Source organism: Photinus pyralis, unplaced genomic scaffold (genome assembly GCF_008802855.1).
Source record: "Photinus pyralis isolate 1611_PpyrPB1 unplaced genomic scaffold, Ppyr1.3 Ppyr1.4_LG1, whole genome shotgun sequence".
Lineage (NCBI taxonomy): Eukaryota > Metazoa > Arthropoda > Insecta > Coleoptera > Lampyridae > Photinus > Photinus pyralis.
This window is the reverse complement of record NW_022170249.1, coordinates 2668874-2692885: the sequence shown is the minus strand read 5'-3', so window position 1 is coordinate 2692885 and position 24012 is coordinate 2668874. Positions and strand designations below refer to the sequence as shown.

The window sequence follows — 24012 nt, the reverse complement described above, 5'->3', positions numbered from 1 at the left end:
CTATACGTTTCAACTGATGAACCATCGGAAAACTTGGTTATCTTGGTAACTTTTATTTTAAAGGTGTATGCTCCAATGTGGTTCATTATTAAAAGCAAACCATCATGTTTGCAGGGAGCCTTTAATGTTTGGAAAATGATACAATTATCTAGGTATTTACCGAAAAACTTGAAGGATGTGATTGATCCAGTGATATTTCGAAATAGTTACTTCGCACATCCTGAAAATATTCTCCTTGGAATGCTAGGTGACACCAGAGAGCATATTCGAGAGCTTGCTGTGCGTCGAATTTTGAAAGCTCGGAGATCTAACATACAGCAATTTCCACGACAATTTGAAGTGCCAAATTCGCTGAATATCAACGCCTCATGCTATACGGACTTAATTGATTGGAGTTGGGGTACTCTTGTCATAAATGAACCGCCATTAACAATAGGGTTATCTGAGGCAGTTCTACTAAATGACTTTGTAAAAAATCCAGGTACATCAATGCGTTTCTCTGAAATAAAATCGTATCCATGTCACACGCAAGCGGTTGAACGTGCTGTTAAAATTGTGACGGAAGCTTCAGGTACAGTTTGTGGTAGTGATAACAGAGATGGCGTAATAAGGGCGAAGTTGGAATCACGTAAAATTATGCCTTCTTTTGGATCAAAGCAAGATTATAAATTAGATTGAGTTTTATTTGTTCAAGAAATGTTTGATAGTATACCTATATTTAAGTATATAGGTACCTATAAACGCATTATTATGTTAGATACTAAAATATTTTCATTTCGGATTTTGTAGTACATGTACTTGTGAATTTGTTTTATAATAAATATTAACTTTATCTTGCTTAAATAATAGTATTTTAACCACTCGATTTGGCTCAAAATAAAATTATAAATTCATAATTTTTAAAATGCCGTTGTGGCAGTTTAAATTGCAAAAATACGGAAAAAAGTAATAAAGAAAATTTGTTTCTTTTTAAGTAATTCAACTTCTACGAATATGCATATTTTGAAAATTTAAAATTAATAAAATCAAAACTTTTTTTTTTTGATTTACTCGACCCGCAAATCATAAAAATTTTATTTTAGTGCTATCAGAAAGCTGAGAAAAAATAACTAAGGGTTTGTTAAAAGTATTTTTCCATATCTTTGAAAATAAATGAACGCCAGAACATTTTTGAAAATGACATTTTTCGGTTTTTTGGCCATAACTTTGCTATTTGTAAAGCTACAACAATATTACAAAATAGGATAATTAATCACCATACAATTTTGCATAACTTTGCCCACTTAATCAACTTTGTAACTCTTTTCAAATGGATATTGATAACAGTGGTCAGAGTACTAACAGGATTGAATACAACCCAATCTTTACTAAAACTTGCCAAGGAAGTGGTCAAAGATTGAACAGTAGTAAGTGCCCTGTTAGGGAAAGTGCTAGCAAGTTTTATAATAAACAAGTATAAATTATTGTGCACAACTTTTGTGCAGAGAAAGCGCATTTTTTAAACCGAAACAGTTGGTTTATAAGGGGCGGACGCTCTTTACACACAAACATTTGAAGACCGCCTGGCATACATTCAAAATCCTAAGACACTCCATTATGAAGATTTTGCCTTTGATAGTAGTTTCCTCTTAAAGTTTTGACATCAGCAATGTATATATTTCTTGCAGACGTCCAAATCACCCGTTGTGAGTGTGTTTCTTCCAACGAAACCATTCTGAGCTTAGGAACTAAGGATAATGATTGTATACAAACCCACCATTACATTCATTTGCTGGTGTTTGTTGGTTCATCGTTTGTTGGATATTCGTTGATTATTAAATATTAATTAATTAATTAAATATGAATATAATTACCGTAATTTCATCATGTACCAATAGGAAATAAATATTTATAGCGTACCTGTTTCCTGTTCATACAATGTTTTTGGTTCCAGTTTTGACTTTCATTAATCAGCACCTTAGGCTTAACAACTGCAGCGTTACGGATGAATGGCTTCCGATTATGTATCGTATTTCCATGTTGCAACTCTTTCGCGATACCATGATCTCCTTCGTAGCTAACAAACACATATTCGGCTTCATCATTGACGAATTCGTAGTCACATTTTTGAAACTCAACTGTCATCGCGCGAAAATAGGTTTTGTACATAGCAGGTGTAGTTAATAACTTCTTTCGCCCACAGTTTATCCATCTGTACTGGTCACATCGCCAATAACCTATTATGGATAAAACATTAATTACCTAAATTATATTCACCGGATTGCATGTTTTATGTGCCTACCTTTTGGTCCCGCCAATTTTTTAAACACGTAACATGTCTGACCGGAAGGCTTTATTGGAGGTAAGGTGGAGACCTTTTCGGCAACTGGGTTATCTAAATGAGATATATTGTAATAATATATTGTGTAATATTTACATAGTTACTCAATATTTCCACAATGCCCTCAATTGTAAGGCCTGGATTTTTCTCAGCATAGCACAAATATTGCATATCCATCATCTCTATTTCCAGATAATTAGTCACAAGTTGTAATTCCTTAGCAATCTACAACTAGAGCTGGAAAGTTAAAAAGTCGGTAGCATAGTAGCACCTTTGAGGATGAATTCGCATCGAATGAGCTCGGACTACATAGGTATAGAACAAAAACCGCCTCTGGTCAATACAAGCATTTTTCACACACTGAAACTAACACACTTAAATATTACAGTCTCCGCTGACTGTGGATCTTTTTGTAGTCTTGGCGCGAGAAAAATCTATCGGATTTGCACACCGTAAATGCAAATTACTGTTAGGTTCTTAGACCGAATGGTAAACGTGCATTTTTCTTATTTGCAGTGTAGGATCGGGAGTTGGTGTAAAGTTGTCACAAAAGTAGGTAAACACTAAACACTTCCTTCTTGGAATATAACTGAGACAAAATTGCAACAAAATCCTCTAGACCAGGGTTGTCCAACTTTATCTGGTGCAAGAGCCACTTTAAAAAAAAATTGTAATAATGGTGCATTGACGAAATATTAAGTGATTACGCTTTATTTATTTTTTATTTATTCGCGTATTACCTGCGTTTACTATTTCCATAGGTGTCCTATTAAAAACTTGTTTTCATAAAGAACAATAAATTTACAATATAATATTATATTACGTGTCCCGATCATTGTGATCCTCAGTATTACCCTCACTTTTATAACGACCATTAATTTAACCTTCCAAAATAAATATAATCAAGAAGAATGCATCAAATTCACACCTTGGGAATTGAGGTAATGCTCTTTGTCTTTTTCCCAATGATCTTGGTGAATAAATAACAATGTTGACCGGCCTTGATAAAACTACATGTGGTCGCGAAAATTGTATTAAATGCATATAATTATATCCTTTGAAATACCTGACTATTATTTCATCATCTTATTCTCCTCATTTTATCAGAATCTATTATTGTCATTTCATCAATATTGATCATTTAAATAATGAAACGACTACTGAACATTGCATCACCCCAAAATTAGAAGAAACCTATCGCTTGATTATTCTAAAAATATCTTGTTGATAAAAGAATGTATAAAAGTCTTGCTAACATATTATTAGGCAGTTCTTTCTTATTAACACCTGTTAGTGAATAACTCACATTGTATTTTATTTCTAAAATAAAGTGCATTAAACATAATTATATTTTGATCATTGAGATAATGCTCTTCGTCTTTTTCCTAACGATCTCGGTGCAAGATTAACGATTTGGGCATGTTTTGAGCAAAATCCATGCGGTCGTCAAAAATGCATCAAATTCATGTTTTGGGCATCAAAATAATGCTCTTGGTCTATTTCTCAACGATCTTGGTGCACGAATAACGATTTTGACATGTTTTGATGAAAAACCATGTGGTCGCCAAAATTATATTAAATTCATATATTGATCATTGAGATAATGCTCTTCGTCTTGTTACTAACGATCTCGGTGCAAGAATACTCATGCGGTCGTCAAAAATGCATCAAATTCATGTTTTGAGCATCAAAATAATGCTCTTGGTCTATTTCTCAACGATTTGGCATGTTTTCATCGAAAGTACATGTGGCCTCAGAAAAAGAATGTAACATCTTTGAATCAAGCACATGCAGTTATCAAATGTGCATGTGCTGTACACTTTCATCATCAAGATACATACTCGTATTTACAACTTCAAATTCATGTGCGTAAAAATAATTTTGGGTAGGTTCATCTCGTTCTAAAAGTTTTGACCTATATCACAGAGAAGAGTTATATTTGAATTGTTACACATATAAGAGACATAGTGAATAATCTAGCGAATGTCCGAACTTGATACATGACCTAGGGATGAAAGATGTTGATTTCTATTATATTGAGCTCGCAGTTTTTCCTGTTCCCGATTCACCCGAAGTCCTATAACTTTTATTCACGTTGATCCAGCTTCCTGAAAATCAATACCGTCCTACTCGTCTCGTACACCAAATGCCACCGCGATCGGCTACCTTTAAAAAGAACGCACACGGGCGGACGGATAACTATACAAAACTATAAAGGATCTGAGGTTCATAGCTTCCGCTATATAGCGTTCGCCTAAAATATCACAATACAAATGAGAAAAGAAATTCATTTCCCATATTATTCATGTAATAATGTAAGTAATTGGATTCTAATTTTTTCGTGCATTTGAAAATATGGGGTGAACGCATTTGACGCACAGAAGGCATTAAATCCCGAAAAAGTAAGGCTTACTCTTCGCCATGGATTGTCATTATGGCTTCGATGTTTCAATTCACGAAAATATAAAAGAAAGAATCCACCAAGTCCGGGTCCGGGTCCGGGTTTTACCCACCAAGTCCGGGTCCGGGTCCGGTTCATTTTTTATAGTTTTCCGGAAAGCTAGAAGGTTTCCAAAGCAAACTCTTTAATAGACGATTATTGTTGCTCCGTAATCTAGATACAAATTCCCCTAGTTAAATGTTTACTATGTTACACGGCTACCAAGATGTGCCAACCCGCATGTCTGGCGCAATTTTGTTCATATTTCTGGTATTTGTGGAGGGATATGGATGGTTAACAATCCTAAGCTTTATTTTATGATCTGGAACATACTATAGTACTAGCGGTATAACGGAAATTCTTGAAAGATACTGCATTTTTTTATACCAAGGTGCCACTTGGTACAATTGTTTCTTAGAGCCATTTAAACGATTTGACCCGAAGAACACTTGACATTTTCCGTGTGGGTAGATTTTAGAGGGGTTGAGGGTGATTTATTTTTTAAAAAACTAAGTATGGCCTAGAGACGAGATCATCGATTTCGTATGATTTTAACCCGAGGAATCCAATGGTGGCGCCAGAAATGTAATCCGGATACCGGAAGTCCGTGAAAAGCCGCCATTTTTAGAAAATGACAGACTTTTAATCGAATTATATTTTTAAGGCACACCGAGTCGTGTAAGGTGTCTAGACTTATGTTTTTGGGGTCAGGGAATTCATTTATGATAACAAATATAACCTACTGGCATCGGAACTGCATGAGAGGCTTCCTTACTGCACTTTTTGAAGACGTCGCACGCGGTGAAACCCAAGATATTCCAAAGTTGTAATACCTACATAAATTTGTAATATTTTATTTAATAAAAATACATATTAATAAAACATAAGATATATTAAAATATGGGGTAAAAAATGTATAAGCCTATGAAGAATCACCAAGTACATCGCTGACCTCCTCTGAGATTGCGTATCACCACTGAAAAGGAATTCTACATATAAATATTAAAGGTTCGGTAGTAAATTATATCGAAAGTATACAATATTCTTACCCTTTGTTTGAGCAATCTCCCATACACATTTTTGGCATGCAGGGGAACAATGGTAATCCGTGTCGCCGCAGCAAGAGGTGGAGGAGCACATAAGGAGGGCGGCGTATGTCGTTGGCCATATCTGGGGATGTGCAAACCAGGTGATGAGAAGCTCTACAAGTCCAGAAGGATGGGGATGGACTCTTGAAGCCAAGGGCTGGAAGGTTCTGTAGTCCAAGCTGCCACAAGTATGGAAGGCAGTCCGTGCTCTGGACAGGTGTGGCTGCGCGACAGGCTGCGAGACCCTTAGGTGCAGCTGCCGGCGACACGGATTGCCATGTTCCCCTGCATGCCAAAAATATATGGGAAATTGCTCAAACCAAGGGTAAGAATATATTGTATACTTTCGGATATACCTAATTTACTACCGAACCTTTAATATTTATACCGGGTGAATATTCCCAAAACGAACATAGGGAATTAACATGGGAAAAGGGGTTTTTGTAGATAATTGCTCCCCATGTTAATTTAGAGGGTTGATCATGACACCAATCGAAAGAAGATTTTTTCCCTCGTCTAATGATATACGAATTATACTGCATTCATTATAAGAAGGTAGTAGATGGCGCTGTGTTTGAAGATAAACACACACAGGAAAAATATAAAACGGCACCAAATTATTGTAAAGTAGAAATATTCAGCACTGCGAACAGAAATAAATCTTTGACAATAACAACCAATGACACTTCGGCAGTTTAGATGGCAACATAAATTACCACCTTACAAAATTCACCAGTCGTTTTATGTTTCATTGTAATACTGACTCGTGTTTTAACCAATCACAGTGAAGGTCAAAGCCTCCCTATGCTTTCTACCGCTACCTTCTTAAAATGAATACAGTATAGTTCATTTTCAGGTGTATTTCTCACTGTATTATCAAAAACTCGAGAAATCCACTTACCAAAATCATGTTTAGCCATGACTAAGACAAAAAGCAGATTCAAACGTCGAAATCAATATCAGTTTATGACACCTGGCATTATTTTTTGTAAAATGCGGTTCACTGAGGAAAAAGTATTTATAATAAACAACGTTTACAGCGGAAATATTGGTACTCGCTGCGCTCGTGGACTAAACATCTCACTCACCAATAAAACGCCTCATTTATACACTCATTGCATAAATAACTATTATGTTTTGTTAATGTGTATTTTTATTAAATAAAATATTACAAATTTACGTAGGTATTAAAACTTTGGAATATCTTGGGTTTCACCGCGTGCGACGTCTTCAAAAAGTGCAGTAGGGAAGCCTCTCATGCAGTTCCGATGCCAGTAGGTTATTTTTGTTATCATAAATGAATTCTCTGACCCCAAAAACATAATTCTAGACACCTTACACGACCCGGTGTGCCTTAGAAATAAAATTCGATCAAAAGTCATTTTCTAAAAATCGCGACTTTTCACGGACTTCCTGTATCCGGATTACATTTATGGCGCTACCATTGGATTCCTCGGGTTAAAATCATACGGAATCGACACCCAGATCTCGTCTCTAGGCCATATTTAGTTTTAAAAAAAATATTACAATAAATCACCCCCACCCCCTCTAAAATCTACCCACACGGAAAATGTCAAGTGTTCTTCGGGCCAAATCGCCTAAATGGCTCTAAGGAACAGCTGTACCAAGTGGCACCTTGGTATAAGAAAATGCAGTATCTTTTGGTATACCGCTAGTACTATAAATTTAAATTTTATCTGTGTGTACTTTTTGAAATTTTAGCTATCTACATTATGGTTCTATATTGTTTATTACCCCATTAAAGACTCGCACACATGTACTGCAAATGTAATATATGTTTGACGTTGCTAAGTTTACTTTATGTATTTAAACCTAGAGGTTAAGTGGAAGAGCAGCATTCGCTGAACTTCGCCTCTACATATTTATGTACTACAAAGAACTCTTTTCACTGCAATAAAGGCACTATTATTATTATTATTATTATTATTATAAGCCAGATGGTCACGTTCGACTTTGTGTCGATTAAAAAACTACAATAAATCCGATCCTGCAGGAAGCCCGCTATCCAATTCCGTTAATAGACGATGTATTAAACAGTCTTCGTGGCAGTACAGTATTTTGCATTTTGGATATTCACAAGGCCTACCAGCATCTCATGGTGGACTCAGAAGGGCAGAAATTACAAGCCATATCGACACATCGAGGTACGTACCTTATGAAACGTCTCGCTTTTGGAGTAAAAACCGTTCCTAATGAATTTCAAAAGTTTATCGACGCTGCCTTACACGGGTTGATTGGTGTCGTTACCTATTTTGATGACATTGTCGTACATGCTTCGTCATTAGATGATTGTTATAATAATCTTACCCATTGTCTTGATCGTCTCCGAAAATTTAACCTCCATTTAAACCGGAAGAAATGCACATTATTCGCTTCTAAAATAAAGTATTTAGGTCATGTGGTCAGTCACGAAGGGATCGCAAAAACCCCAGAGAAAGTCGAAGCCATATTAAACGCTCCACGACCTAGAAATGTTTCCGATTTGCGTTCCTTAATCGGATGTGCCTCTTATTATTCAAAATTCATACCAAAAATATCCGATATCCTCCATCCACTCTATCAGCTATTAAGAAGCAACGTAACTTTTAAATGGACTGCTGATTGCGAGGGGCGAACCTCCATTGGAGTCTGGTGTACAAATTAATTGGAGTCCCAGTGGTAGTCTCAGTGGTAGTCTCGTATTCTTTGGTAGTCTCTGGTATTCTTTGGTAGTCACATTGGTAGTCTTGGTAGTTTCTGGTAGTCACAGTGGTAGTCTCAGGTAGTCACAGTGGTATTCGCTGGTAGTCACAGTGGTAGTCTTAATGGTACTCTTTTATTGTCGCACTTATATAAAAACTCGAGTAAAAACTTATATAAAAAAACTCGATAAAAACTCATGACTCCTTTCTCAGTTTTCCTATCAGAGGATAGGTTTGACGACAGATAATATCTCGAGCAACAACTATACAAAAATATTTTTAGGAAAATATGGCAGCAAGGGTATTATACGAGAGTAATTATATAATTATATTTTTGTATCAAAATTATTGTTTGAATTTTTCCAATCCACAACGTTAGTTTTTGTAACGTAAATATAATAAAAATTACATTCGAGATTACATTCATTTTCAGAAACAAATTTCTATTCTTTCATATAACCACGGTAAAAGATGATGTCACATATTTTGACTGACATTTTTTTCTCGTCGGCGCAAAGACTCTCGCCTCTCGCCCCGCCTAGACGCAATGGATTGAAAAACTGCGAATTTAGCAAACTCGCCATCAAAAAGAAAATACCGCCCTAATCCTTTAACAATAGTGTCTTTATGTTAGTGTTAGTCATCACCGACATTACCCATAAATTATGAACTTTTGTAATTCGTAAAATACCTATCTACCTAAAATACAGTCCAGTATTTCTTAAGTTCTCGGCGTTTATGATACTCTTGTCCTCGATGTTGCCTTTTGCAGTCTCGGAACTCGGAAGCAGTGCATTACGGCAGTTTGATATTTGCAATTACGGATATTTAATGTGCGTCGCGTTTCGGTGTGATTGTGCAACACTATGCTTTTCATCTCTCTTTTCATACTTCAACCGGCTGGACTATTTTTTTCATGATGATAGGTAAGAATTAACTTGGAGATTAACCTGTATTATTATATTAAACTCGCGGTTAGTCCTTAAATATCGTCCTCATCTGAGTCCTAAATAATAAACGTCGAGACCGAGGTCGAGACCAGATCTGGGTACGGATTTTGTTGTTGAAACATCGGAGGATTTAATACGATTTGATTCCTATTATAGAAATCCCGAGAGAAATCCGATGAAATTGAATCCTAAAAAAAAATGAATTGATTCACGGATTTTAACTCGGATTTTATTATCAGTTCACGGATCCTCTAAAAAGTAATATATTGCTAGTTGCTACCGTACCGAGTTCTGGTCGTGACAGGTTCCCGCGGGTTTCCCGATGTTTTTCGTTATGTTTGCAAAATATCGAGTAAAATATCTTCATTTCTTCAAATAGATACCGATACTTTCGCCGATACTGGTCCATCCTCAGGCCCACCCCAATCACATTTATCTCAAGTCGAGTCTCAAGATGAATCTCAAGATGCATTCAAAATAATTGAAAAAAGATTGTACTACTACTCTGTACCTCAGCACATCAAAAACCAACTCAGGTTTCATGGATTTGATTCAGTAAGTACTATCAGTGAAATCACAGAAGAACACATAAAAAACATTGAGGAGTTTGCTAGAAATACCCTGAAAGAACTTATTACAGAAGACGAAAAAAAAAGTTTTTATAATAGATTTGTTTCAAATATTGAAAAATTTACTTTCCTCGGTGGCGAAAGAGTATTCATGTGTAAAATGAAAAAAGTGTGTCAGGAGTTTCTTGAAAATGACAAAAGTAATATTACTCCCGATATTCGGGCAAATATTCCTGATAAGCGACTTGATAAACAAGTGGACAACAAAAGTGGCGGGTCCAGAGCAAATTCAAATTCTCGTTCTAATCTGTGGAGGCAAATAATCTAAGGGTCACTTTAAAAAAAAATTTAAAACAATTATTGTCCCAATCTAACAATGAAGAAAAGAAGGAAATTTCGGAGGAGATAGTTGGAAAAATTAACCAAATCCAAGTATCTTGTGAAGTTGACGAAATTTTCAACGCGACTGGTGATTGTAATAGACGAATCGGTTAAGGCTGCAGTTGGCTGTCCCTTTTGCAAAACTATTCTCAAAGTAATATTTATTCTCGTATTTATTAGTATGTGTAAAGAAAAGTAAAATTTTGACATATGGCACAATGAATTTCCGAATAAAAAAAGCTTCCAAGTATAATTATCTTTTCGACATATTTTTCCGAGTTTTTTTCATTATGTACGGTTAATACGAAGGGTTGATACCCGGGTTGATAGAAACTTCTATGACAAAATTCAAAATGTCTTCTACTACGTGTTTATATGCGAATAAGAACAAGTACGACTTTTTTTAATCTGAATATTGTTGTCTACAATTTTTTCTTGAACTCCGATATAGTTATTTATCGTCTTTTTTATATTTTTTCGATATTTTTATATATTATGAATTCTGATTTGGCGAAGAATACGACTCAAGTTAAAAATGACCTTTCCTATGGGCTACAAATTGTGACCTGCACCATTTTGATTTCTAGCAAATTTCTATTAACCCGAGTTTCAATCAAATAAATAGGAAAATTTAAAACTACTAATTTCCTTTGAATTGATAGAATTGACGTTACGTTCATGTATTATTTCAGGTGAAAAAATACAAACATGGTAAGTCTATGCGATGGTGTCTTCCAAACATATTTCGACATTTTGAATTGCATTCTACAAAGTCGAGTACAAAATTCGAAACAAAGTTAAGTAATAAAACTTCTTCGGAAACCCTCGAGGAATCCCCAGTCTCAATTCCGACTACTTCGAAGGAAAGTGGAACAGAAAACACTTTAATAAGTACAAATTCTGTCATATCGTCAAAACCAAACAAAAAACTTGATAACACCCGAAGAAAAACGAATATTGTAACATTGTTCAGTTCAATGGCGCAAAAAAACCTTGAAAAAAACAAAGAAAGTACATCGAACAACACACTCGAGAAAACGGTCGAGAATCATCAGACTAATACTAATCCCGAGACTAATCCATTGGCTCCAAACGAAATGTGGAAAGAGATTTCAAGCGAAACCAGTAGAGAATCCCTTGAACTCCCCGTCATAGTAGAAGATACATGCAGTGAAAGCGAGACACTACGTAAACAAATGAGTAAGAAAAAAAAATCTTTTAAAAGAAAGGCAGTTTTGTCTTCCGATAGTGACAAGGATAGTGACGACAATCTGTCAAGCTCTCATACCCATCAGAAGAAAGCTCATTCAAATTTTCGGGAAGCGGAACTAGTTTAGATCCAACTGGTTCTGCGGAAAAAACCTCGGACACTAGCTTATTATCTGCAGTGCAAATATACGAAAGTCCCTCAATGAACCCAACTACAAGTAAATGGAAAGATTCAAAATACTCGAGACCAGCGAGACAAAAAAGGTTTCGCGAATCAATTAATTCACTGAACCGAAATCAAACACTACTTACCCAACATTTTAAATATATGGATCAAATCACCAAAGTTGTAAATGAGAATGATGAATTACGCCGTAGAATAATTGAGCTTCAAACTGTTTTCGTGCCTAAAAACACGGTAAAGAACAACATTATACGAACTTTTTAAATGTTTTGAATAAATGTGCTAAATCTAACTCTTTGAAAAAACATAATAATAGATTTGATAACGACCTGGTGAATTTTTGTACATATATATACATAACTGGTGGAAGATTGACATATGAAATTCTTTATGCTAATTTAAAAAAATCGGTACCCTCCCCTTCTTTGATATTGAGAAATATTCATGACACTGAGCTGATTAACGAAAGTAACGTTCGTTTCCCGCAGCTGTTAGAGTTTCTAACCAATCGAAACTTCCCAAAGATAATCTGGATTTCAGAAGATGCTACGGGCATTACTGGGAGAATACAATATTCTTCATCTACAGATAGAATTTCGGGATTCGTAAGTCCTTTAGATGAACACACTGGATATCCAGTAAAAAACCATTACCCTGCATCTTCAGCTTCTAAAATACAGGAATATTTTTTAGAAAGTGAAGTTGCGAATTATGCTTACGCAGCAGAGGCCCAATGTCCCGTAAACAAAGCGCCAGCTTTCTGTCTGAACATATTTGGAACGAATAACAAGTTTACATATCACGACGTTTTACACCGTTGGAATTTCCTGACACATGAAGCTAGAAAATATGGCATTCGTATATTGGGATTTTCCAGTGATGGCGACACACGGCTTTTGAAGGCCATGCGTATAACTTCAAACTTTCCATGTGACCAAGAAATTTTTGGTAACCAACAGTGGTAATGGTTTCATGAGGACATGAAAAGTCAAGTGTCTGTCCAGGACACGGTGCACATCATCACAAAGTTGAGAACTCGTCTTCTAAATGACAAAATTCAATTAAAAGTTGGCAACTATAATATTACCGTAGAACATCTAAATGAGCTGATCGAAACGTTCTCCAAGGATAAACATCTCCTTACACACTCGGATGTTAAAGCAGATGATAAGATGAATTTCAAGTCTGCTGAAAAGATGGCTTCTCATTTGGTAATAAAGTTGTTGAAAACCAGTAATGAAAAAGCGGCCGGCACTTGCGAATATCTGAAACTGATGAACTATATTTTGTCAGCCTTTGTCCGCAAGGATACTTCCGTTTATGATCGAGTGTACTACATATGGTACAGTATTTTCTTTTTACGCGTGTGGAGATATTGGATACATAAATCAGATAAATCAACATTGGCTAAAAACTTTATATCGCTAAACACCTAGATATGCGTTGAGTTAAATGGTCACTCAATCATTAAACTGAATAAGTTCTGCAGAGAATATCCGGAAGTCGGAAATGAAATATTTTGTCCTTGGCTTTTTAGCTCGCAACCATGCGAACAGCTGTTCAGGGCGACTCGTTCCCTTACATCAACAATGTCAACTATTGTTAACTTTAGTTTGGAAGAAATTATACAGCGAACTGGTAAAATCGAATTTCTTCATCACACTTCTTGTGATTTATTGGATAAATTTGAATTTCCACGCGAAGCTAGTTGTACGAAACTAGGACAGGGCACTTCAGAAATAAATACCTTTTTATCCGATAAAGAAATAGAAGAATGTGTTCAAAAAGCACAAGCTGATGCTAAAGAAACATTGAAGAATCTTGGTATAGGGGAGAGTGGGTTAAGATGGCGCAGTTGGTAAGATGACGCACCTCATAACTGCCTCATTTAATAGTTTAAATTTCGAATTGCGCGGGAAATTTCATTGCTTACGTAGCCAGGACTGTCAGTGCAAAGTTTCAACCGAATCCTACTACCGCTTAGTGTTAAACATGACGCCAACGTGATAGTGTGTTGATTGTTATTGTAATGTTCAAGAAGTTTGTTTCCAAAAAGTAGCTTTGTTAACATTGTCAGAACTAGGGGATGGTATGTACTTGAATTGCATGTTATGTTTGTTAATTTAAGTAATTGCGGCACTCATAAACATTAGAAGAATTTGCTAAATAATTTTTTTTTGTCATGGCTACGCATTGGCAAAGATGACGCGTTTCATATTGGTAAAGATGACGCACAGTGGACCGTTGCGTTATCTTTGCCAGCAATTTTTTTTACCGAACTTACAACAATTGCTTTCGTCCTAGATGGGAAAGTACCAGAGAAAAACGGAAAGGAGGAACTTCAGCCAAGCTTCCCTTGACTCTGCGCTTGATGCTATAGAGAAAGGTCGTAAAATCCGGGCAGTTGCTCGAGATTTTGGAATACATGAGGCAACTTTGCGACGTCATTTGGGAATTAAAAGAAAAATTAAGGACAGGAAATCTGAGACACTAGGGCGCGCTCCAATTTTCTCTAAAGAACAAGAACGGGAAATTGCCGAACAAGTAAAATCTCTCGCAAGGTTATTCTTTGGAATAACGCCCACTGAGTTACGACAGGTGGCTTACAAATATGCCGAAATAAATCATATCAAGCATCGTTTTAATAAGGAAACAGCGATGGCAGGGCCAGACTGGTTTAGAAGTTTTCTTAAGAGGAATTCTGATATTTCTCTGAGAAAACCGGAAGGGACCAGTGTAAGTAGGGTGTCTGCCTTTAACAAACTGGAGGTTGATAGATTTTTTGATAATCTAGAACAAGTATTAACAAAAAACAAATTTGGCCCGGATCGGATATATAATGTAGACGAAACAGGGGTGTCTACAACACCAAAAGAAGTCGGTAAAAGGCTGGCACCAACTGGTGTGAAACAGTTTGGTACTATTTGTTCCTGGGAACGTGGGAAAAACATTACCGTGATCTGTGCTGTCAGTGCCACAGGAAACTTTGTGCCCCCCTTATTTATTTTTCCTCGACTGAGGATGAGTCCTCATCTCCAAAAAAATGGACCTTCTGGTTCTATTTATACGTGCACAAAAAATGGATGGAGCAACGAACAAGTTTTTGTAATGTGGCTGAAACATTTTCAAGCAAAGGTATCTTCTACTGTTGATAATCCAGTATTGCTTGTATTTTGTATTGGATAATCATTCCAGCCACATTTCATTGCCCATTTATGAATTCTGTAAGAGTCATGGAATAATTATGGTTAGCATTCCGCCCCATACATCACATAAGTTGCAACCCCTCGACCTTACTTTCTTTGGACCACTTAAAAACGCATACAGCAGACAATGTAACCTATTTTTGAAGAGAAAAATTTCTAACCCACAAGAAGGAAACACATTAACTCATGATGTAGCCGAAATTTTTAAAGTGGCATATGAGCAAGTGGCAAATGTGGAAAAAGGAGTTTCAGGTTTTGCCGCCGCTGGAATATATCCACTTAATTCTGAAAAATGTTCAGAAGAAGATTTTGCACCAGCCGATAGCTTTATGAGTGAACAACCTTTAAAGGAAATTCAATTGCATCAATCACCATCATCTAAACATCTACCTCAAGAACTATCTCCACAACCATCTACAAGCACACAATCAGTGCCTTTCCTACCATCAACAAGCAAACAACCAGTACCGTCAGCAACAGAGCTTTATTTTATACCGGAACAAATTCCAATTTCAACACTTTTACCTGTACCCAAAGCACAGGCCAAGAAAATTGAGAAGAATGTACGTAAAAAGCAGCATTCAGAAGTCTTAACTAGCACCCCTTTCAAACAGAATTTGGAGGAAAAAGAAAATAAACGAAACCGAAAAGCCATGGCAGTAGCAGGGAAAATAAATGCAACCGTGAAAACAAAGAAGAAAGGCAAAGTTGTGAGAAAAGTTTACAAGGAATCTGACTCTGACAGTGAAATAAGTGTCGACGAAAAAGAAATATGTGACGACGATGAACTGGACGATATTAGCAATGCTTCTGAATACGACCAATGTATTATTTGTGGAGACACTGGAACAAAAAATGAAATGTGGTATAGGTGCACTATTTGCGGTTATTGGGCACACAGTGTGCAGCGGTGTTGACTCTCCTAAAGGTTTTGTATGTGACTTATGCCAAAATTGAGTGTTTTGTTTTTACTGTGTTTAATGGCATTATTACTTGAATTTAGCTTTTACTTTGTAAAATGAAGGTTTTAGTTGTTTTGTTTTATTTTAATTTTATATAATATATTTTTATTTGAGTCAATTTGTTAGCCTTTATCACCATAGTGCATTTTAATAAGTGCGTCAACTTACCCAAACCCCAAGGAAAAGACGACGCAATGCAATTTTTTCAGAATGTTATGCCTACCAGGTTTTTATGAGACTAAAAAAAATAATGTGGGTATATAATAATTACCAACACTGCCATATAGTTATTTAACGGATTTGGCATTGTTCGTGCAATAAATAAAAAAACAGTAAGCGATTCCTGTTAGGTGCGTCATCTTCAACCACTCTCCCCTAAGCGCTATATTCTTTGACAAACATAATAGCTGCGAAAGTATAGTGAACATCAAAGCGTACGATGAGAATAGCTCCGGTGCTCAGAACGATCAAGATGCTACTCAGATACCAAGATGTGACGAAATCGAGGGCATAGATGATGATCACTTCCACATGTTGCCTGGGCCTATCAAGCAGCGTGCACCAGATTTGTTTTTGGCTACAGAGAATAATACTGAAAATGAAGTTCCAGGCGATATTACACCAGATATGTTGACTGATTTTGGAGAAACACTTAAGGCTGGACAGTACACCCGTTCCGTTGCCCGAAAACGCGTGATTTCGTTCCACGATATCTTAATTCTGAGTGAAGTTGAAGAAGGGGTCGAATATTCCTGTGAAAGGTGAATGCTTTAGCTAGACAATAACGCCGGGGTTTACTAAAATGTTTTAAAATAATCTTTTTATTATACCTGAATCACAATCTCCGTTTTAAACACTCAAATGCGTGCGAAAAAGGGCCTTTAAAACACACGTGCTTTAAAGTTGCTAAGTAACGATACTTCAAGTATGACTTTTGAAACTGTCATCTGGATGAAATAAAAAATCCTCTTAGGTCGCTTTCTGTAAATGCAGAACATTTCTTTGGCTTTTGTACCTATCCTTTGGTTGAAGCTTTCACAAACGCGCGTAATTTAGGGTATGCTTCCAAATCTGTTCCACTTTTTAATCGCAGCATTGCTTTAAAGTTTTGAATGAATGCACCAAAATATAGAAGATTTAAATACCTTTGACATTTCCTTCATATATGCCAGCATTATGGATGCATTTAAGACTGTATTCGTAAGTAATTTCCTATTCATCCATGGAAACAACTTTCATATTCTTTATAATAGGCTTTACTGGAGTTGGATTTTATACCTACCAACGTTTGTTTAGATTTTACAACAATCGATTTAATGGACGGTGTATTATCTTTTTCAACGGAAATCGTTTAATTCACAAAGACGATGATTTTTATAAGCAAACGTCAAGTGACATTTCCATGGCAATCGTGAAATTACGAACACCCAGCCCACTTAATTAGACATGTATTCGAGTATAACGTCAATATGACTTCATTGTATTTCCTATTTTTAAATTATACTGCAGGTATAATAAAAAATACTATAAGATACACGTGTATAATTGGTCTTTAAAGCACTTGCAACGTTAAAGGCACTCCGCTTTGCGTCGTGCCCTTAAACTCGTTGCGCGTGCTTTAAAGACTTGATTATACACTTGTATCTTAATATACTATTTTTTTAAGGGCAACGTCGAGGGCTGTTAGGGTGTCATATTTTGGAAAAGAAAAAAGGAAATAAATTTTCCTGGCGTTATTGCCTAGATATTAAGTTTACGAACGTATCTTAATTTTGGAAATTGTTCCAACTTCATTTATAGATAAGTTATCTTGGAAAAACAACTTAAAAGTTTTCTCAAAAAGTAAGGTGACCAACTTACCATGTCATGAAAATCGGGACACCCTCCCCCCCCCCCCCCCCCCCCCCCAGACACACACACACATACACACTTCGGTACGGAAGTATAATGAAAGGCAAATTTCATTTTATTATTTTTAATGCATTTAAAAAACCACATACATACATCTACATACGATGAATAACATAGATTTTGTTTACTTATGTTTAAATGAATATTTTTTTTCAGAAGAAATCGCACTCAAGGCATTTTCATTATTAAGTAATAATGAATAAAACTCTTGGCAACTAATTAATTCAAAATTAATTTTCGTAATAATCATAGATTTTAATGTAGCTACCTTGAGTTGCGTTTTATCCACAGTCCAAATGTTATTTACATGAGAAAACACTCTTTCCAATTGAGCGTTTGTACCTGGCAAACATAGTGCGTACTCAACTAATAATAATAAATTGGAAAATGGGTGATCATTGTCTTTAAAAAAACTGAACACGCTTACCCATCTAGTGCTAACAGTAGTTTTTTGCTCTTTCCAAGAAGATATTTGATTTCCCATGAACGTTTTTAAAATCATCACTTCATCAAATAATTCATTCTCGTTTACCATTTTCCCTAGATTTACAATTTCTAAGCATGATTGAAACTCACAAAATTCTGGAATTTTATTTAAAAGTACCCAGTTAAATTTTTGTAACTTCTCAATTTCAGGATTTTCCCATTGTTTTAAATATTCAATGGCCGTAACAAAGAAATTAAACATTTGCGTAGAAATTATATGCTTATGTTCTTGAAGTTCTTCGGAATTTAACATATTTTGTAAAATTAGTGGTACAAAATTATTGTCATTTCTTGATTGAAGTTTATTAATCAAATCTTTAAATATCATAATAATTTCTACGCATGAAACGTTTGCTCCCTCCATCTTTAAAATAGTTTGATGAAAAATTGATGCTACATTATGGACAAATAAGAGCCAAAATTCAGTCTGTGAATTTTCAAAATATGATTTAATTATTACAGGGCATTTATCCATCGACAAAAAATATGACTTTAAAGCTCCGTACATTTGAAGTAGTCGTTCTACAGCTGGCAAAAGTGCCAGCCAACGCGTATTGCTGTACCCTAAGATGTTGCGATATTCAATTTGTACAAAATCACAAAACTCCTTCAATTTTTCTACACGCACAGTATATATATGGAAAAATGAATAAATTTTTGTGGCAAATAGTTCCACATCAATTGGTAGAATATCACATGCAGTTTTAATACAATTATTGACAACATGGGCCATACATCCTATCCCAACAATAGATGGATTATTTAAACTATTTTTTAATTTAACGTAAACATTATTTACACCTTTTCTCAATGCACCACCAAAGTTTGTATTGGTGTTATCTGCACAAAGACCAATTATTTTATTAGTTAAACCAAAATTAGTAATGGTTTTCAGCAAATATTCACAGATTATTGCAGATGTCTCACCAGGTAAATCCTTTAAATCAAGCAATTTAAGTTGAATACCTTCCATAGGCAAAAAATACCGAACCAATATTGGCATCAACTTTATGTGCTTGTGATTGGATGCGTCACAACACACAGTAACAAAGTTCACTGCATTTAAGTTATTTTGAACAGTTTCCATGGCCATCGGTTCAAAAACTGCACATATTATGGCTTCACTTTTGGTTCTAGCAGATGAATACTTAGGCTCGAACATTGACTTAATCAGCTTTGACGTACAATCTCCACTACGAAAACTGTGATTATGTTGCAAGAGATGATATGCCCATGTCCCTTCAGCCGCTGCCAATTTTTTGTTCGAATCATCTAATCTGCTGGACTTACAGAATTTGGTAATGGAAACATTAGCAGTTGTTAAAGTGACGGCACTTTTGTGTTTAGCCGTTGCAACATGATGGATTACGTCTGCATTACCTGCAAAGCAAAGGGTAAAACAAAAACACTCATTATAAACACATGAAATAAAACGGTATTAGAATTTGATTATAATAACAACTCAATTAAACTTAATTTCTTATTAATAAATTATTTATTAAGCTAATTACCTCCATGTCCAATGGAAAACTTGGAACTGCAAAAACTACAGTAAACGTCCGATTCGTTTCCTTGTACTTTCCGAAGAAAAGGATATTTGGTTTTCAAATTATCGGTAAACACGCACTTTCTTTTTAAATTTAATTTTAGCGACATGGCGAGGTACTAGACGCACGACGTTACGCTTACGTTTAAATCATTGTTTAAATGCAGTGCTGGTCACGGTAACTTTCCACGAAACGGTCGCGTCAATAACCGCGGGGTGTAGGCGGTAGCCGACACAAAGGAAACCAGTCTCAGCTGAGGCAGTAAACACAAAATGTTAACAATTTAACATTTTCTTAGAAATCGGGACGATACAAAAATAGTACCGTAAAATCGGGATAAATCGGGATGGTTCGTTAATTCGGGACATGGTATAAAAAATCTAAACCTGTCCCGCCCAAATCGGGACGGTTGGTCACCTTACTTTTACTAACGTTTGATCCTTTTCTTAGTAGTAGTGCTTAGACTTATGCCACGAAAAAGGAGCAAGCCGTTCTGATCAGAAAGAATAGGTCTTTTGATTCCTTACGCGAAAAATTCGTTAATTGAAATTCAGGAAGATGTTCATAGTAATGATAGTGATGCAAGTTTATACCTTTAAGACAGTTCTCGTTTATGTTTTTATTGTTCTCAAATGATTATATGATAATAAATTAAGTTAAATAATTTTGACCAGGATTTTAGAGTAAATACTCCTATGTGGCGTTGTCCAGCCCATTCGCCTCGTGTGACCCGCAACCTTTCGCACGATTTCGTTGTGCCGTTTAATGCGCTCGTGGTGGGCCACGGAACACCCCTGGAGAACATGTAACGGGGATTCCACCTGAGCGCATCCCCTCCTACAGAAACACTGTTCTCTTGGGACGTAAGGGTGGCCCTTGGTGGGGATGTTTGAAGATCTAAGCTGAACGGCACGAACCGAAATCCTTGCCGTTCCATCTTCTGGAGGGGGGGGGGGTCAACTCCAAGATCGGGTGGAGGTATCGTCGGCGGCTTCTTGGAGTCCCATACCTAAGGGCATGGATGCGAGCTTTCACGCCCCCTGAGAGTGAAATCGTGTGTGGGGTCCGGATTCGGCAGGAGTGACGCCGTCATGGTCTCGTTGAGGCCGTTTAGTTTTGCAAGTGGGTTTAAGAGCACCCATGGGACTAGGCGGCGTAGTTCGGGGACCCCAAGGCCGCCGTCTCTCACGATAGCGTACACGTGTTGATTCCCCGTGTGCGTGCTAAGATGTAGCATCCTCCGTATCTTCCCTCGAATCATCCGGTCGGTCTCCGAAGGAAGAGATGCGGTGCCCTTTAGGCTCTGCAGGGCGTACGGGGAACGACCTACGTCGTCGTGAGCCCGAATTTCTGATGCTGCTTCAGCGGAGCACGTTCCACATCACTGAGCCATTGGCGGAGGTTGAATAGGGAAGCATCCGCGATGCTGAATCACATTTCCGTTACAAGATGCTGCCCAACGGTAGGCTAATTACTAATAAGACAAACCAAATTAACAATTTAGATCCAAGTCCTAATAGTATAAATTTAGACGAGCCGTACACCGGAGTCTGGTTGTTTTCAGCGCCGTTCCGTGGACGTTTGTGTTCCCGTCGGTTACCGCAGGTTGGAAGACGGGGTCGGTTGGCCAGAGGATGATCTGGGTGACCTGCCTGCTCCATACAGCAGCCATGAAGACGCGGTGAATGGAAACAGCGCTTGCCTTGGACGAAGATGGTAGACAGAGAGCTGCGGCGGTTTGCGTATTACAGCGAGGCCAGATGCCTCGCACTCCATTCATTAGAGGCAGGAATGTGAGCCTCTTGCCCGGCCACCTTCTTGCAGCTGCCTCCCGGAACCTCGGCTGGTACGATCCGCTTCAGGTCCCACGATTCTGATAGCGTACGTGGGTCCTCGCAGCACACCGGACGTCGCACACGACAAGCTCGGCGGGGCCTATGTGAATGACGAGGTCCGGTTTAAACAGTTGTCCATCCGGATGGTAGACGTGAGGCTCAACCTCCGTGGTGCAGCCCTTCTATCTGGTATGCCTAGCCAACTTGCGTACTATCTCGTCGTGCCGCTTTATGCGTTCGTGGTGGGTCACTGGACATCCCTGTAGCACATGAGACAGGGATTCCACCAGAACGCATCCTCCTTATGTTGTGGCTAATTCATTCGGCATTTAAACCCGCGCCGCCATCGCGGGAAATGGATACCTGATGATATAGTTAGAGTCCGCCCCTGACCGCTGATTACTAGATTGATTGACGACAGGCGTTGCGGATCAGGGTTTTTCGTTTGAACATTAGCCCAGTCAGAATAGGAAAAATAAAGGAACTAATTCATGTATTACCAGTTCCTTTGGAATTATGTAAGGGACGTTTCCCTACTCAACATACAGTAAAGTCCCCCCGAGTACCGCCTGTGCTAAAGGGGGAAGGGGAGCGAGAGTGACTCTGAAGGTCCCATTTCATAGTTTTTTTGCTTACACCGTGGAAAAGGTACGCTATAGCAAACAAATTTGTACATAAAAATGAAAGCTTATTAAATTTGCTATAACTTTGAGTGGATACATAATTATGAAAAAACGCATCGTTTTTATGTTATTGACTATCCAAGGTTGAATATTTTGATATGTGGATTATACATATCAATGTAGTATATGTATGACCAATACCTACATCATGATTTCCTTTGGTTTTTTCCCTCCAGGAAACCTCATCGTAACTGTATAAAGGAGAGGTAGTAATTCGAAAGTGGATCGTGCTATATACAATGTGTAACATCAGATATTAACAGTATCTAAGACTAATTTTCGCTGTCCGAAAAAGTGAATGTGTCGATGTTGTCTTCTTCATCGCTGTCCTCGAGGACCGGTGGGTCATTAAAGTACGCACTTTCACATCCACAAGCTGAAGTGCAGTTGATGCCCGTCTTACGACACCCACACCTCGGGCCGCATCCAGTTCTAGTTGTTCAGCGGCAGAAGATGGAACGGTGCTGGCGGGTCGCTAGTCTTGATACCACATCAGCATTCGATCCTCTCCTCTCATCCAACCCCACCGCTGTGGAGGGTAAATCCCACGCTATTTGGATCGAGTTGGCTAGTACGGTCATGTGTATAATTCACATATTCAATCTTGGTGGGTCAAAAACTTGTATTTACATTAAAAGAATTTTTTTCTAGGACGCACCGTTTTCGAATTGTAACTAAAAAAATTAAAATTTTACCATCAAAACCACGGTCTCTCCCTTCACCCCTCTAGCACACCCTGTAGTCGGGGGGACTTTATTATATGTTGATCAGAGAACCTTCTGCTACACATTTCCGAAGAAATTAGTAATACATTTAGTTCCCCTATTTGCCATTTTTTTATCTATTCTTACTGGACTACATAGCGCGCGAGCAATATTAATTTATATCTTATACCATTGCGTCCCTCTTCCGGTAATTGTATAAAGCAAAAGGTGAAAAGGTAATAAGTCCACTTGGGGCGTGGGAGGTTTTATAATGATGTATACACGACGATAAAGGGAAACTAACTATCTAACTCACTGCTGGAAATCAGGGTCTATAGAAAACCTACACCCACTGACCATGTTATCACTTTTGATTCCTAACACACAAGTACACTTGTACATTTCAATGTCAATGTCAATCCGACAGAAATTTCGACACTCAGAGGGAAACAAGGTTTAAATAAAAATAGACTGTTGCTCTGCCTTACTTCATTTAACTGTAAGTAATGCGGGTATTTTCAAAGAAATCATCAAAATGTCAGACATGAAAAATCAATTAACTTATATTTCGTTTCATTTTGGTAAGACCACCCACGTTTGATACTATTTGACATTTAATATTAATAATAGTTTATCTAAATCGGTCTCCTTTTTTAATCCAAAATTGCGAATTCTATAAGATAGTTAATCGAAATTAAAGAGTTGTTCATTAACATCTGCTATTGTTGAATAATAAATACATATTATCCTATCGGTTCAATTTTATACATACTGTGTAATAGAATCTGATTGTCCTAATAAAACCTGTATACGGTACGAATCCAATATCGGAAGA

The 24012-nt window shown here is 37.1% G+C and overlaps 1 protein-coding gene across 1 annotated transcript; it reads right to left on the bottom strand.

Annotated features, from left to right (window-relative positions):
- Positions 1 to 1676: 1676 nt before the first annotated feature.
- LOC116159911 lies at positions 1677 to 20069 on the bottom strand. Its single transcript, XM_031473008.1, has 5 exons — positions 19920 to 20069; positions 19315 to 19788; positions 2282 to 2374; positions 1900 to 2216; positions 1677 to 1727 (listed from the first exon to the last, which is right to left on the bottom strand). The coding sequence occupies exons 1-5, from the start codon at positions 20062 to 20064 to the stop codon at positions 1677 to 1679; spliced, it is 1080 nt and encodes a 359-aa protein (XP_031328868.1). The 5' UTR covers positions 20065 to 20069.
- Between the last annotated feature and the right edge of the window lie 3943 nt (positions 20070 to 24012).

Excerpts from the sequence above, each read along its gene's own strand:
- LOC116159911 (XM_031473008.1), bottom strand. The coding sequence starts at position 20,064 with ATGTCGCTAAAATTAAATTTAAAAAGAAAGTGCGTGTTTACCGATAAT. Across the intron at positions 2,375-19,314 it reads TGAGACATCTGCAATAATCT|ATAACCCAGTTGCCGAAAAG; the intron begins GTGAATATTTGC and ends TATCTCATTTAG. Across the intron at positions 1,728-1,899 it reads ATTGTATGAACAGGAAACAG|TTCCTAAGCTCAGAATGGTT; the intron begins GTACGCTATAAA and ends CATTATCCTTAG.